We start from the raw sequence: 16895 nt of genomic DNA, 5'->3' as shown, positions 1-16895 counted from the left end.
GTGCGTGTGTTCAGGTGTGTGTGTTCATGTGTATGTGTGGGTGTTCATGTGTATATGTGAGCGTTCATGTGTATGTGTGAGTTCATGTGTATGTGTGGGTGTTCATGTGTATATGTGAGCGTTCATGTGTATGTGTGAGTGTGTCATGTGTTTGTGTGTATGTTCCTGTGTATGCGTGAGTGCTCATGTGTATGTGTGAGTGTTCATGTGTTTGTCCGTTCATGTCTATGTGTGAGAGTTCATGTGTATGTGTGAGTGTTCATGTGTGTATGTGTGTTCATGTGAATATATGTGTTCATGTGTATGTATGAGTGTTCGTGTGTATGTGTGTTCATGTGTATATGTTCATGCGTAGGTGTTAGTATTCATGTGTATGTGTGAGTGTTCATGTGTATGTGTGAGTGTCCATGTGCATGTGTATGTGTGGGTGTTCGTGTGTGTGTGTTCATGTATATGTGTGTTCATGTGTATGTGTGAGTGTTCATGTGTATGTGTGTTCATGTCTATGTGTCTATGTGAGTGTCCATGTGTATGTGTGTATGTGTGCTCATGTGTATGTGTGTATGTGAGTGTTCATGTGTATGTGTGTGTGTGTGTTCATGTGAACAGGAAAGTCTTATTTTGACGGTGAACGCTTCGTTCATGGATTTGGCGAGAAACCTGACGGACCGAATCTCACAGCTGGAGATGGTGAGAGACACGGGGAGAGAAACACGGGAAGAGAGAGACACGGGGAGAGAGAGACACGGGGAGAGAGACACGGGGAGAGAGAGAGACACGGGGAGAGAGAGACACGGGGAGAGAGAGACACGGGGAGAGAGACACGGGGAGAGAGAGAGACACGGGGAGAGAGAGACACGGGGAGAGAGAGACACGGGGAGAGAGAGACACGGGGAGAGAGACACGGGGAGAGAGAGACACGGGGAGAGAGAGAGACACGGGGAGAGAGACACGGGAAGAGAGAGACACGGGGAGAGAGACACGGGGAGAGAGACACGGGGAGAGAGAGACACGGGGAGAGAGACACGGGGAGAGAAACACGGGAAGAGAGAGACACGGGGAGAGAGACACGGGGAGAGAGAGACACGGGGAGAGAGACACGGGGAGAGAGAGACACGGGGAGAGAGACACGGGGAGAGAGAGAGACACGGGAAGAGAGAGACACGGGGAGAGAGACACGGGGAGAGAGACACGGGGAGAGAGACACGGGGAGAGAGAGAGACACGGGAAGAGAGAGACACGGGGAGAGAGACACGGGGAGAGAGACACGGGGAGAGAGAGAGACACGGGGAGAGAGAGAGACACGGGGAGAGAGACACGGGGAGAGATAGACACGGGGAGAGAGAGAGACACGGGGAGAGAGAGAGACACGGGGAGAGAGAGAGAGACACGGGGAGAGAGACACGGAGAGAGAGACACGGGGAGAGAGACACGGGGAGAGAGAGACACGGGGAGAGAGAGACACGGGGAGAGAGAGACACGGGGAGAGAGAGACACGGGGAGAGAGAGACACGGGGAGAGAGACACGGGGAGAGAGAGACACGGGGAGAGAGAGACACGGGGAGAGAGACATGGGGAGAGAGACACGGGGAGAGAGACACGGGGAGAGAGACACGGGGAGAGAGAGACAAGGGGAGAGAGACACGGGGAGAGAGACACGGGGAGAGAGACACGGGGAGAGAGACACGGGGAGATAGAGACACGGGGAGAGAGAGAGACACGGGGAGATAGAGACACGGGGAGAGAGACACGGGGAGAGAGACACGGGGAGAGAGACACTGAGAGAGAGACACAGGGAGAGAGAGAGACACGGGGAGAGAGAGAGACACAGTGAGAGAGAGAGACACGGGGAGAGAGACACGGGGAGAGAGAGACACGGGGAGAGAGAGACACGGGGAGAGAGACACGGGGAGAGAGAGACACGGGGAGAGAGACACGGGGAGAGAGAGACACGGGGAGAGAGACACGGGGAGAGAGACACGGGGAGAGAGACACGGGGAGAGAGAGAGACACGGGGAGAGAGAGAGAGACACTTGGAGAGAGAGAGACACGGGGGGAGAGAGAGACGTGGAGAGAGAGAGACAAGGGGAGAGAGACACGGGGAGAGAGACACGAGGAGAGAGAGACACGGGAAGAGAGACACGAGGAGAGAGAGAGACACGGGGAGAGAGACACGAGGAGAGAGAGACACGGGGAGAGAGACACGGGGAGAGAGACACGGGGAGAGAGAGACACGGGAAGAGAGACACGGGGATAGATACACGGGGAGAGAGACACGGGGAGAGAGACACGGGGAGAGACACGGGGAGAGAGACACGGGGAGAGAGAGACACGGGGAGAGAGACACTGGGAGAGAGACACGGGGAGAGAGACACGGGGAGAGAGACACGGGGAGAGAGAGACAAGGGGAGAGAGACACGGGGAGAGAGAGACACGGGGAGAGAGACACGGGGAGATAGACACGGGGAGAGAGAGACAATGGGAGAGAGACACGGGGAGAGAGACGCGGGGAGAGAGACACGGGGAGAGAGACACGGGGAGAGAGAGACGCGGGGAGAGAGACACGGGGAGAGAGACACGGGGGGAGAGAGACACGGGGAGAGAGAGACGCGGGGAGAGAGACACGGGGAGAGAGAGACACGGGGAGAGAGAGACACGGGGAGAGAGCCACGGGGATAGAGAGACACGGGGAGAGAGACACGGGGAGAGAGACACGGGGAGAGAGAGACACGGGGAGAGAGACACGGGGAGAGAGAGACACGGGGAGAGAGAGACACGGGGAGAGAGAGACACGGGGAGAGAGAGACACGGGGAGAGAGAGAGACACGGAGAGAGAGAGACACGGGGAGAGAGACACGGGGAGAGAGACACGGGGAGAGAGAGACACGGGGAGAGAGACACGGGGAGAGAGACACGGGGAGAGAGAGACACGGAGAGAGAGAGACACGGGGAGAGAGACACAGGGAGAGAGAGACACGGGGAGAGAGACACGGGGAGAGAGACACGGGGGGAGAGAGACACGGTGAGAGAGAGACGTGGGGAGAGAGACACGGGGAGAGAGACACGGGGAGAGAGATACGGGGAGAGAGACACAGTGAGAGAGAGAGACGTGGGGAGAGAGACACGGTGAGAGAGACACGGGGAGAGAGAGATACGGGGAGAGAGACACGGGGAGAGAGACACGGGGAGAGAGAGACACGGGGAGAGAGACACGGGGAGAGAGAGACACGGGGAGAGAGAGAGAGACACGAGGAGAGAGACACGGGGAGAGAGACACAGGGAGAGAGAGATACGGGGAGAGAGACACGGGGAGAGAGACACGGGGAGAGAGAGACACGGGGAGAGAGACACGGGGAGAGAGAGACACGGGGAGAGAGAGACACGGGGAGAGAGAGACACGGGGAGAGAGACACGGGGAGAGAGAGACACGGGGAGAGAGAGACACGGGGAGAGAGAAACACGGGGAGAGAGAGAGACACGGGGAGACAGAGAGACACGGGGAGAGAGAGAGACACGGGGAGAAAGAGAGACACGGGGAGAGAGAGACACGGGGAGAGAGAGACACGGGGAGAGAGAGAGACACGGGGAGAGAGAGAGACACGGGGAGAGAGAGAGACACGGGGATAGAGAGACACGGGGAGAGAGACACGGGGAAAGAGACACGGGGAGAGAGAGACACGGGGAGAGAGAGACAGGGCGAGAGAGAGACACGGGGAGAGAGAGACACAGGGAGAGAGACACGGGGAGAGAGACACGGGGAGAGAGACACGGGGAGAAAGAGAGACACGGGGAGAGAGAGAGAGAGACACGGGGAGAGAGACACGGGGAGAGAGAGACACGGGGAGAGAGAGAGACACGGGGAGAGAGACATGGGGAGAGAGACACGGGGAGAGAGAGTCACGGGGAGAGAGACACGGGGATAGAGAGACACGGGGAGAGAGACACGGGGAGAGAGAGACACGGGGAGAGAGAGACACGGGGAGAGAGAGACACGGGGAGTGAGAGAGACACGGGGAAAGAGAGACACGGGGAGAGAGACACGGAGAGAGAGAGACGCGGGGAGAGAGAGACACGGGGAGAGAGACACGGGGAGAGAGAGACACGGGGAGAGAGACACGGGGAGAGAGAGACACAGGGAGAGAGACACGGGGAGAGAGACACGTGGAGAGAGAGACACGGGGAGAGAGACACGGGGAGAGAGAGACACGGGGAGAGAGACACGGGGAGAGAGACACGGGGAGAGAGACACGGGGAGAGAGAGACACGGGGAGAGAGACACGGGGAGAGAGAGACACAGGGAGAGAGACACGGGGAGAGAGAGACACGGGGAGAGAGAGACACGGGGAGAGAGAGACACGGGGAGAGAGACACGTGGAGAGAGAGACACGGGGAGAGAGAGACACGGGGAGAGAGACACGGGGAGAGATACACGGGGAGAGAGAGACACTGGGAAGGTGTGTGTCTATGTGTGTGTGTCTATCTGTGTGTGTCTATGTGTGTGTCTATCTGTGTGTGTCTATGTGTGTGTATATATGTGTGTGTGTCTATCTGTGTGTGTCTATGTGTGTGTGTCTATCTGTGTGTCTATGTGTGTGTCTATGTGTGTGTCTATGTGTGTGTCTATGTGTGTGTCTATCTGTGTGTCTATGTGTGTGTGTCTGTGTGTGTGTCTATGTGTGTGTGTCTATGTGTGTGTGTCTATGTGTGTGTCTATGTGTGTGTCTATGTGTGTGTGTCTACGCGTGTCTATGTGTGTGTCTGTGTGTGTGTCTATCTGTGTGTATCTATGTGTGTGTCTATGTGTGTCTATGTGTGTATATGTGTGTGTCTATGTGTGTGTGTCTATCTGTGTGTGTCTATGTGTGTGTCTATGTGTGTCTATGTGTGTATATGTGTATGTCTATGTGTGTGTCTATGTGTTTGTCTATGTGTGTGTGTCTATCTGTGTGTGTCTATGTGTGTCTGTGTCTATGTGTGTGTCTATGTGTGTGTTTATGTGTGTGTCTATGTGTGTATGTCTATGTGTGTGTCAATGTGTGTGTATCTACGTGTGTGTCTATGTGTGTCTATGTTTGTGTCTATGTGTGTGTGTCTACGTGTGTGTCTATGTGTGTGTGTCTATGTGTGTGTCTATGTGTGTGTGTCTATCTGTGTGTGTCTATGTGTGTCTATGTGTGTGTCTATGTGTGTGTCTATCTGTGTGTGTCTATGTGTGTCTGTGTGTGTGTGTGTATGTGTGTGTCTATGTGTGTGTGTCTATCTTTGTGTGTCTATGTGTGTGTCTATGTGTGTGTCTATCTGTGTGTCTATGTGTGTGTCTATGTGTGTCTATGTGTGTGTGTCTATGTGTGTGTCTATGTGTGTGTCTGTGTTTGTGTCTATGTGTGTGTCTATGTGTGTGTCTATGTGTGTGTGTCTACGTGTGTGTGTCTATGTGTGTGTGTCTATGTGTGTGTCTATGTGTGTGTCTATGTGTGTCTGTGTCTATGTGTGTGTCTATGTGTGTGTGTGTCTATGTTTGTGTCTATGTGTGTGTGTCTATCAATGTGTGTGTCTATGTGTGTGTGTCTATGTGTGTGTCTATGTGTGTGTGTCTATCTATGTGTGTGTCTATGTGTGTGTGTCTATCTGTGTGTGTGTCTATGTACGTGTGTGTCTATGTGTGTGTCTATCTGTGTGTCTGTGTCTGTCAGGATCGATTTGAAACTCGACTCCCAGCCCCGGTCCCGTCCAGTGCACATGGCAATCCGGACATCAAGAAGCCGGATATCGGGATTCCGGTTATGGGGAGTCCAGATATCAGGAATCCGGATATCGTGAATCCGGATATTGGGAATCCAGATACTGGGAGTCCGGATATCGGGAATCCAGGAATTGGGAATCCGGATATCGGAAATCCGGATATCGGTAATTCGGATATCGGGAATCCAGATACTGGGAGTCCGGATATCGGGAATCCGGGAATCGGGAATCCGGATACCGGGAATCCGGATATCGGGAATCCGGAAATCGGAAATCTGGATATCGGGAATCCAGATACTGGGAATCCGGGAATCGGGAATCTGGATACCGGGAATCTGGATACCGGGAATCTGGATATGGAGAATCCGGATGTCGGGAATCCGGGAATCGGGAATCTGGATATCGGGAATCCGGATACCGGGAATCCGGATATGGGGAATGTTGTCAAGCTGAAGACGGGGCAGGCGGTTGTCCCGACGGAGGGAGGCAGCAGACAAAGACACCGGCCGGGACAAATCTCACTCGGACAGCAGAGACACGGACACAGCGACGGTGACGACATCTTGTCTCTAGACAGCGGTGAGTGGTTGTCTGTCTGTGTGTGTCTCTGTCTGTCTGTGTCTCTGTGTGTATGTCTGTGTGTGTCACTGTGTGTGTGTCTGTGTGTGTGTGTCTGTGAGTGTGTGTGTCGGTGTGTGTGTGTCTATGTGTGTGTCTGTCTATGTGTGTGTGTGTCTGTGTGTCTATGTCTATGTGTGTGTCTGTGTGTGTCTGTGTGTGTGTGAGTGTGTGTGTGTCTGTGTGTGTCTGTGTCTATGTGTGTGTGTGTGTCTGTGTGTGTCTATGTCTATGTGTGTGTCTGTGTCTATGTGTGTCTGTGTGTCTGTGTTTATGTGTGTGTCTATGTGTGTGTCTATGTGTGATTGTGTGTCTTTGTGAGTGTGTCTATGTGTGTGTGTCTATGTGTGTGTGTGTTAGTGTGTGTCTGTGTGTGTGGGTTCATTCCTCACTCTGTGTGTGAGTTCATTCCTCACTCTGTGTGTGATTCATTCCTCTGTGTGTGAGTTCATTCTCTCTCTGTGTGAGTTCATTCCACTGTGTGAGTTCATTCCTCTGTGTGTGAGTTCATTCCTCTGTGTGTGTGATTCATTCCTCTGTGTGTGTGATTCATTCCTCTCTGTGTGATTCATTCCTCTGTGTGTGATTCATTCCTGTGTGTGTGTGATTCATTCCTCTATGTGTGATTCAATCCTCTGTGTGTGTGATTCATTCCTCTGTGTGTGAGTTCATTCCTCTGTGTGTGTGATTCATTCCTATCTGTGTGTGATTCATTCCTATGTGTGATTCATTCCTCTCTGTGTGAGTTCATTCTCTCTCTGTGTGTGATTCGTTCCTCTCTTTGTGTGTTTCATTCCTCTGTGTGTGATTCATTCCTCTGTGTGTGATTCATTCCTCTCTGTGTGTGATTCATTCCCCTCTGTGTGTGATTCGTTCCTCTGTGTGTGTGATTCATTCCTCTCTGTGTGTGATTCATTCCTCTCTGTGTGTGATTCATTCCTCTGTGTGTTTGATTCATTCCTCTCTGTGTGATTCATTCCTCTGTGTGTGATTCATTCCCCTCTGTGTGATTCATTCCTCTGTGTGTGATTCATTCCTCTATGTGTGTGATTCATTCCCCTCTGTGTGTGATTCATTCCCCTCTGTGTATGATTCATTCCTCTGTGTGTGATTCATTCCTCTCTGTGTGTGATTCATTCCTCTGTGTGTGTGATTCATTCCTCTGTGTGTGTGATTCATTTCTCTCTGTGTGTGATTCATTCCTCTGTGTGTGATTCATTCTTATCTGTGTGTGATTCATTCCCCTTTGTGTGTGATTCATTCCTCTGTGTGTGATTCATTCCTCTCTGTGGGTGATTCATTCCTTTTTGTGTGTGATTCATTCCTCTCTGTGTGTGATTCATTCCCCTCTGTGTGATTCATTCCTCTGTGTGTGATTCATTCCTCTGTGTGTGTGATTCATTCCTTTCTGTGTGATTCATTCCTCGGTGTGTGATTCATTCATCTCTGTGTGATTCATTCCTCTGTGTGTGTGATTCATTCCACTCTCTGTGATTTATTCCTCTGTGTGTGATTCATTCCTCTCTGTGTGTGATTCATTCCTCTCTGTGAGTGATTCATTCCTCTGTGTGTGTGATTCATTCCTCTCTGTGTGATTCATTCCTCTGTGTGTGTGATTCATTCCACTCTCTGTGATTCATTCCTCTGTGTGTGATTCATTCCTCTCTGTGAGTGATTCATTCCTCTGTGTGTGTGATTCATTCCTCTCTGTGTGATTCATTCCTCTGTGTGTGTGATTTATTTCCCTCTGTGTGATTCATTCCTCTGTGTGTGATGCATTCCTCTCTGTGTGTGATTCATTCCTCTCTGTGTGTGATTCATTCCTCTCTATGTGTGATTCATTCCTCTCTGTGTGTGATTCATTCCTCTCTGTGTGTGATTCATTCCTCTCTGTGTGTGATTCATTCCTCTCTGTGTGATCCATTCCTCTCTGTTTGTGATTCATTCCTCTGTGTGTGATTCATTCCTCTGTGTGTGTGATTCATTCCTCTCTGTGTGATTCATTCCTCTGTGTGTGTGATTCATTCCTCTCTGTGTGTTATTCATTCTCTCTGTCTGTGTGATTTATTCCTCTCTCTATGTGATTCATTCCTCACTGTGTGTGATTCATTCCTCTGTGTGTGTGATTCATTCCTCTGTGTGTGATTCATTCTCTCTCTGTGTGTGATTCATTCATATGTGTGTGATTCATTCCTCTGTGTGTGTGATTCATTCCTCTCTGTGTGTGATTCATTCCTATCTGTGCGTGTGATTTATTCCTCTCTCTATGTGATTCATTCCTCGCTGTGTGTGATTCATTCCTCTGTGTGTGTGATTCATTCCTCTGTGTGTGTGATTCATTCCTCTGTGTGTGATTCATTCCCTTCTGTGTGTGATTCATTCTCTCTGTGTGTGATTCATTCATCTGTGTGTGATTCATTCCTCTGTGTGTGTGATTCATTCATCTCCGTGTGTGATTCATTCCTATCTGTGCGTGATTCATTCCTCTCTGTGTGTGATTCATTCCTCTGTGTGTGTGATTCATTCCTCTGTGTGTGTAATTCATTCCTCTGTGTGTGTGATTCATTCCTCTGTGTGTGATTCATTCCTCTGTGTGTGTGATTCCTTCATCTCTGTGTGTGATTCATTTCTCTGTGTGTGATTCATTCCTCTGTGTGTGCTTCATTCATCTGTGTGTGTGATTCATTCCTCTCTGTGTGTGATTCATTCCTCTGTGTGTGGTTCATTCATCTGTGTGTGATTCATTCCTCTGTGTGTGATTCATTCCACTGTGTGTGATTCATTCCTCTGTGTGTGTGATTCATTCCTCTGTGTGTGATTAATTCCTCTCTGTGTGTTATTCATTTCCCTCTGTGTGTGATTCATTCTCCTCTGTGTGATTCATTCCACTGTGTGTGATTCAGTCCTCTGTGTGTGTGATTCATTCCTCTCTGTGTGTGATTAATTCCTCTCTGTGTGTGATTCATTTCCCTCTGTGTGTGATTCAGTCCTCTGTGTGTGTGATTCATTTCTCTCTGTGTGATTCCTTCCTCTGTGTGTGATTCATTCCTCTCTGTGTGTGATTCATTCCTCTCTGTGTGTGATTCATTCCTCTGTGTGTGTGATTCATTCCTCTGTGTGTGTGATTCATTCCTCTCTGTGTGTGATTCATTCCTCTCTGTGTGTGATTCATTCCTCTCTGTGTGTGATTCATTCCTCTGTGTGTGATTCATTCCTCTGTGTGTGAGTTCATTCCTGTGTGTGTGATTCATTCCTCTGTGTGTGATTCATTCCTCTGTGTGTGAGTTTATTCCTCTGTGTGTGTGATTCATTCCTCTGTGTGTGAGTTCATTCCTCTGTGTGTGATTCATTCCTCTGTGTGTGATTCATTCCTCTCTGTGTGTGTGATTCATTCCTCTGTGTGTGATTCATTCCTCTCTGTGTGTGATTCATTCTCTCTCTGTGTGTGATTCATTCCTCTCTCTGTGTGTGATTCATTCCTCTGTGTGTGATTCATTCCTCTGTGTGTGTTATTCATTCCTCTGTGTGTGAGTTCATTCCTCTATGTGTGTGATTCTTTCCTCTGTGTGATTCATTCCTCTGTGTGTGATTCATTCCTCTGTGTGTGAGTTCATTCCTCTGTGTGTGATTCATTCATATGTGTGTGTGACTCATTCCTCTGTGTGTGATTCATTCCTCTGTGTGTGATTCATTCCTCTGTGTGTGAGTTCATTCCTCTGCGTGTGTGATTCATTCCTCTGTGTGTGAGTTCATTCCTCTGTGTGTGTGATTCATTCCTCTGTGTGTGAGTTCATTCCTCTGTGTGTGTGATTCATTCCTCTGTGTGTGATTCATTCATATGTGTGTGTGTGATTCATTCCTCTGTGTGTGATTCATTCCTCTGTGTGTGAGTTCATTCCTCTGCGTGTGTGATTCATTCCTCTGTGTGTGAGTTCATTCCTCTGTGTGTGTGATTCATTCCTCTGTGTGTGAGTTCATTCCTCTGTGTGTGTGATTCATTCCTCTGTGTGTGATTCATTCATATGTGTGTGTGTGATTCATTCCTCTGTGTGTGATTCATTCCTCTGTGTGTGATTCATTCCTCTGTGTGTGAGTTCATTCCTCTGCGTGTGTGATTCATTCCTCTGTGTGTGAGTTCATTCCTCTGTGTGTGTGATTCATTCCTCTGTGTGTGAGTTCATTCCTCTGCATGTGTGATTAATTCCTCTGTGTGTGATGCATTCCTCTGTGTGTGATTCATTCCCCCTTCTCTCTCTTTGTCGTTTCCAGAACTCCAGCGTGCAGCCGTTGGACGGACAGACGATGGTGAAGAACACCTCCTCACTCATTCACTCATTCACTCATTTACCTCCTCACTCATTCACTCATTCACTCACCTCCTCACTCATTCACTCATTCACTCACCTCCTCACTCATTCACTCAGTCATTCACTCACTTCCTCACTCATTCACCTCCTCACACAGTCACTCACTCACTCAGTCACTCACTCACTCACCCACTCACTGACCTCCTCACTCATTCACTCAGTCATTCACTCACCTCCTCACTCACTCATTCATTCACTCACTCAGTCACTCACTCAGTCAGTCAGTCACTCACTCACTCAGTCTCTCACTCACTCAGTCACTCACTCACACACAAACTCACTCAGTCATTCACTCACCTCCTCACTCACTCACTCAGTCACTCACCTCCTCACTCACTCACTCAGTCACTCACTCAGCCACTCACCTCCTCACTCACTCACTCACCTCCTCACTCACTCACTCCCCTCCTCACTCACTCACTCACTCACCTCCTCACTCACCTCTTCACCCAGTCACTCACTCACTCAATCACCTTCTCACTCACTCAGTCACTCACTCACCTCCTCACTCACTCACTCACCTCCCCACTCACTCAGTCACTCACCTCCTCACTCACTCACCTCCTCACTCACTCACTCAGTCACTCACCTCCTCACTCACTCAGTCATTCACTCACTCACTCAGTCACTCACTCACCTCCTCACTCACTCAGTCAGTCACTCACTCACTCACTCAGTCACTCAGTCACTCACTCAGTCACTCACTCAGTCACTCACCTCCTCACTCACTCACCTCCTCACTCACTCACTCACCTCCTCACTCACTCACCTCCTCACTCACTCAGTCACTCACTCACTCAGTCACTCACTCACCTCCTCACTCACTCAGTCACTCACTCACTCACCTCCTCACTCACTCAGTCACTCACTCACTCAGTCACTCACTCACCTCCTCACTCACTCAGTCACTCACTCACTCACCTCCTCACTCACTCAGTCACTCACTCACCTCCTCACTCAGTCACTCAGTCACTCACTCAGTCACTCACCTCCTCACTCACTCAGTCACTCTCTCACCTCCTCACTCACTCAGTCACTCACCTCCTCACTCACTCAGTCACTCACTCAGCCACTCTCTCACTCAGTCACTCATTCAGACACTCAGTCACTCACTCAGTCAGTCACTCACTCACTCACCTCCTCACCCACCTATGATGATGGTGATGATGTTGATGATGGTTGTTATGTTGATGATGGTTGTTATGATGATGATAATGGTGATGATGGTTGCTATGTTGATGATGATTGTTATGATGATGATGATGATGGTGAAGATGATGGTGATGATGATAATGGTTGTTATGTTGATGATGATGGTGATGATGATGGGGGTGATGATGGTGATGATGATGATGGTGATGATGGTTGTTATGTTTGTGATGATTGATTTGATGATGATGATGGTTGTTATGTTGATGATGATTGTTATGATGATGATGGTGAAGATGATGGTGATGATGATGATGGTTATGTTGATGGTGATGATGATGATGGTTGTTATGTTGATGATGATGGTGATGATGATGGTGGTGATGATGGTGATGATGATGATGGTGATGATGATGGTGATGATGATGGTGATGATGATGGTTATGTTTGTGATGATTGTTTTGATGATGATGATGATGATGATGGTGGTGATGATGGTGATGATGACGATGATGATGGTTGTTATAATGATGATGATGGTGATGATGGTGGTGATAATGATGGTTGTTATAATGATGATGATTGTTATGATGGTGGTGATAATGATGGTTGTTATAATGATGATGATTGTTATGATGATGATGGTGATGATGATGGTGATAATGATGGTGATGATGGTGATGGTGAAGATGATGTTGATGATGATGATGATGGTTGTTATGTTGATGATGGTGATGATGATGGTGGTGATGATGGTGATGATGGTGATGATGATGGTGATGATGATGATGGTGATGATGATGGTTGTTATGTTTGTGATGATTGTTTTGATGATGATGATGGTTATGTTGATGATGATTGTTATGATGATGATGATGGTGAAGATGATGGTGATGATGATGATGGTTGTCATGTTGATGATGATGATGGTGATGATGATGATGGTTGTTATGTTGATGATGATGGTGATGATGATGGTGATGATGATGGTGATGATGATGGGGGTGATGATGGTTGTTATGTTTGTGATGATTGTTTTGATGATGATGGTTGTTATGTTGATGATGATTCTTATGATGATGATGATAATGATTATGATGATGATGATGATGATGGTTGTTATGTTGATGATTGTTATGATGATGGTGATGATGATGGTGATGATGATGGTTGTTATGTTGATGATGGTGGTGATGATGATGGTGGTGATGATGGTGATGATGACGATGATGATGGTTGTTGTAATGATGATGATGGTGATGATGGTGGTGATGATGATGGTTGTTATAATGATGATGATTGTTATGATGATGATGGTGATGATGATGATGGTGATGATGGTTGTTATGTTAATGATGATGATGGTGATGATGGTGATGATGGTTGTTATGTTGATGATGATTGTTATGATGATGATGGTGATGATGATGGTGATGGTTGTTATGTTGATGATGATTGTTATGATGATGATTGTTATGATGATGATGGTGATGGTTGTTATGTTGATGTTGCAGGTCATCCTGTGACCCTGTCTGGAGCAACAACCACCACCACCAACGCCCTAACACCTCCCCCATCACCACCACCATCAGCACCACCACCACAACCACGGCCATCACCAACATCATCATCACCATCATCATCATCACCAGCACCAACATCACCACGGAGTCGCCTGCTGCGTCGATACACTTTGCGTGGTGGTGGTAGTGGTGGCAATGGTGGTGGTGGCGGTGGTGGTGGTGGTGGTGATGGTGGTGGTGCTGATGGTGCTGATGGTGGCGGTGGTGGCGGTGATGGTGGTGGTGGTGGTGGCCGCTAGCGGGAATCCAACTCGGGGCCTCGTCTAGTTCCAAATGCAAGCGGCGCAATCACCACACACACACAGTGACACACACACAGTGACACACACACACAGTGACACACACAGTGACACACACACACACAGTGACACACACACAGTGACACACACAGTGACACTCACACAGTGACACACACACAGTGACACACACACACAGTGACACACACAGTGACACACACACAGTGACACACACACATACAGTGACACACACACAGTGACACACACACACAGTGACACACACACACAGTGACACACACACAGTGACACACACACAGTGACACACACACACAGTGACACTCACACAGTGACACACACACAGTGACACACACACAGTGACACACACACAGTGACACACACAGTGACACACACACACAGTGACACACACACAGTGACACACACAGTGACACACACACAGTGACACTCACACAGTGACACACACACAGTGACACACACAGTGACACACACACACAGTGACACACACACAGTGACACTCACACAGTGACACACACAGTGACACACACACACAGTGACACTCACACAGTGACACACACACAGTGACACACACACAGTGACACACACACACGGTGACACACACACAGTGACACACACACAGTGACACTCACACAGTGACACACACAGTGACACACACACATAGTGACAAACAGTGACACACACAGTGACACACACACACACAGTGACACACACACAGTGACACAAACAGTGACACAACAACAACAACAACCGCCATTCGCCACTAAGTGGCGGTGACGTCACCACGACGCTTGTGCCCGGCTATGTGCACCCTGAGGCCACGTGAAGTGTCGAACGCCCGCTGGCAGGAGGTCACGGGGCAGACCCAGGTGCCAGGGGTCGACTGACTGAGATGACTGGCTGATGCACCACCTGTGCCCCCTACTGTGCCAACCTGCCGTGCTTTAGCCACCCGGCGCTCCGCTCGTTGTTGTGAGCGTCGCTCCTCCGCCCTCCGTTGTTGTTGGAGGGCGACTGCCTCCAACTGCCCAGTAGCAGCGTCCTTCACGAGCCTCCTCCACAGAGGCCGATCTTGACACCGCTGGTACCAGTCATCTGCAAGTCCACTCAGCTCCACGTCCTCCTGTACCACGTCATTCCATCTCCTCTCTAGCCCGTGCCGCGCCCGTTTAGCCCCCTCGATCCGGACGAACAAAAGCTGTTTCGGCATGCGGTGGCTGGGCATGCGGGCTACATGACCCAGCCATCGCAGCCTTGCCCGCCGGAGGAGCTCACCGATGGGACCTTGCCCAGATCTTTGAAGGATTTGTGAGCTCCTCACACAATCCAGTCTGGTTAAACCCAGGATGGATCGTAGGCAGGCCAGCCTAAATGTTTCTAACCGGCGAAGATGTTCCATTAGGGGGGTCTACGTTTCGCAAGCGTAGAGAAGGGAGGGAATGACCGTGGCCGAGAAGACCTGAAGCTTAGTGCGGAGCGACAGACCAGGTAGCTTCCACACAGCGTTACGCAACCGATGAAAAGATATTGCCGCTCGACTGATTCGGAGTGAGACCTCTGCTGTTAAGCTGGAGCCAATCATAAGCACACTGCTCATGTATGGGAAACTCTCCACTCTCTCCACAACTGCCCCATCACCGATCGGGAGTTGTGGGGGTGGAGTGTCCGATGGTACAAAATACCCAGGCAGGTGCATAGTTTTGGTGGGGCTGATGGTAAGGCCCCATCTCTTAGTGGCACGCTCCAGTCTCAGCAGCAGCGTCTCCAACTCCTCCTCTGAATGAGCAGCTATTACCAAATCATCGGCATACATAACATGGTTGAGCAATAGGAAGCCATCCCTTGACCGCACCCGGGCATCGACCAGATATACACACACAGACAGACACACACAGACACACACACACACACAGACAGACACACACAGACACACATTGACACACACACATAGACACACAGACACAGATATACACACACAGACAGACACACAGACACACACAACAACCGCCATTCGCCACTAAGTGGCGGTGATGTCACCACGACGCTTGTGCCAGGCTATGTGCACCTTAAGGCCACGTGAAGTGTCGAACGCCCGCTGGCAGGAGATCACGGGGCAGACCCAGGTGCCACGGGTCGACTGACTGAGATGACTGGCTGATGCACCACCTGTGCCCCCTACTGTGCCAACCTGCTGTGCTTTAGCCACCCGGCGCTCCGCTCGTTGTTCTGAGCGTCGCTCCTCCGCCCTCCGTTGTTGTTGGAGGGCGACTGCCTCCAACTGCCCAGTAGCAGCGTCCTTCACGAGCCGAATCAGTCGAGCGGCAATATCTTTTCATCGGTTGCGTAACGCTGTGTGGTAGCTACCTGGTCTGTCGCTCCGCACTAAGCTTCAGGTCTTCTCGGCCACGGTCATTCCCTCCCTTCTCTACGCTTGCGAAACGTGGACCCCCCTAATGGAACATCTTCGCCAGTTAGAAACATTTAGGCTGGCCTGCCTACGATCCATCCTGTGTTGTTGTCTGTCTCTTTATCTTCCTCCCTGGAACTGCAGAATAAAATTACTACACGCGTGTGTGTGTCTATGTGTGTGTCTGTGTTTGTGTCTATGTCTGTGTGTCTATATGTGTGTGTCTGTGTGTGTGTCTGTGTGCGTGTGTTTCTGTGTGTGTCTATGTGTGTGTGTCTATGTGTGTGTGTGTCTGTGTGTGTGTGTCTGTGTGTGTGTGTCTGTGTGGCAAAACAACCCCCTACCTCCTCGTGGTGCCGGACGGGCAACGCTGTTGTGGACAGTGCTGTGGGGGGAGGTCCAATTTTGATTGGCTCCTCCCCTCGCGTATGTGTCCACCACAGGGGCTAAACGGGGGCTCTGGACGGGTGCGAGGGGCTGGTAACCCCTCCACCTTCAATTAATTACCACAAAACCACGAGTTAAACTGAAATATGTAACTAATAAGCTTGTGCCGGAGGCCCCGGGGGGACAGGCGTCTATGACGTCTCCTGGCCAAACCCCAATTGGCGGAGCCAGGAGATTGAATCTCTACCCTCAGGGCTCCTCCAGAAACAACGAAAAGCCACTACGGGTGGCCACGTGGAATGTTCGAACGCTCACTGCAGAGGAGAGGCTGCCACTCCTCTGTCGGGAGCTGGACCGGATCTCTGTGGCATTC

The 16895-nt window shown here is 49.9% G+C and overlaps 1 protein-coding gene across 3 annotated transcripts in view; it reads left to right on the top strand.

Annotated features, from left to right (window-relative positions):
- LOC116937130 (uncharacterized) overlaps nt 1-16300 on the top strand; it is a 34997-nt gene extending 18697 nt beyond the window's left edge. For 2 of the 3 annotated variants that reach the window (XM_076058805.1, XM_076058804.1), the window contains 4 exons: nt 610-690; nt 5694-6321; nt 10630-10665; nt 13391-16300. In XM_076058805.1, the coding sequence (XP_075914920.1) occupies nt 610-690; nt 5694-6321; nt 10630-10665; nt 13391-13698 (1053 nt within the window). In that variant the 3' untranslated portion in view covers nt 13699-16300. The remainder of the gene's footprint in view (nt 1-609; nt 691-5693; nt 6322-10629; nt 10666-13390) is intronic. The other variant, XM_076058806.1, reaches the window with a different exon arrangement.
- Nucleotides 16301-16895: the final 595 nt, after the last annotated feature.

Source organism: Petromyzon marinus (assembly GCF_048934315.1).
Source record: "Petromyzon marinus isolate PM22_M1 ecotype Great Lakes invasive population chromosome 78 unlocalized genomic scaffold, UKy_Petmar_22M1.pri1.0 chr78_unloc.2, whole genome shotgun sequence".
Taxonomy (NCBI): domain Eukaryota; kingdom Metazoa; phylum Chordata; class Hyperoartia; order Petromyzontiformes; family Petromyzontidae; genus Petromyzon; species Petromyzon marinus.
The sequence above is the reverse complement of the archived record's forward strand: the minus strand, read 5'-3'. Positions and strand labels throughout refer to the sequence as shown.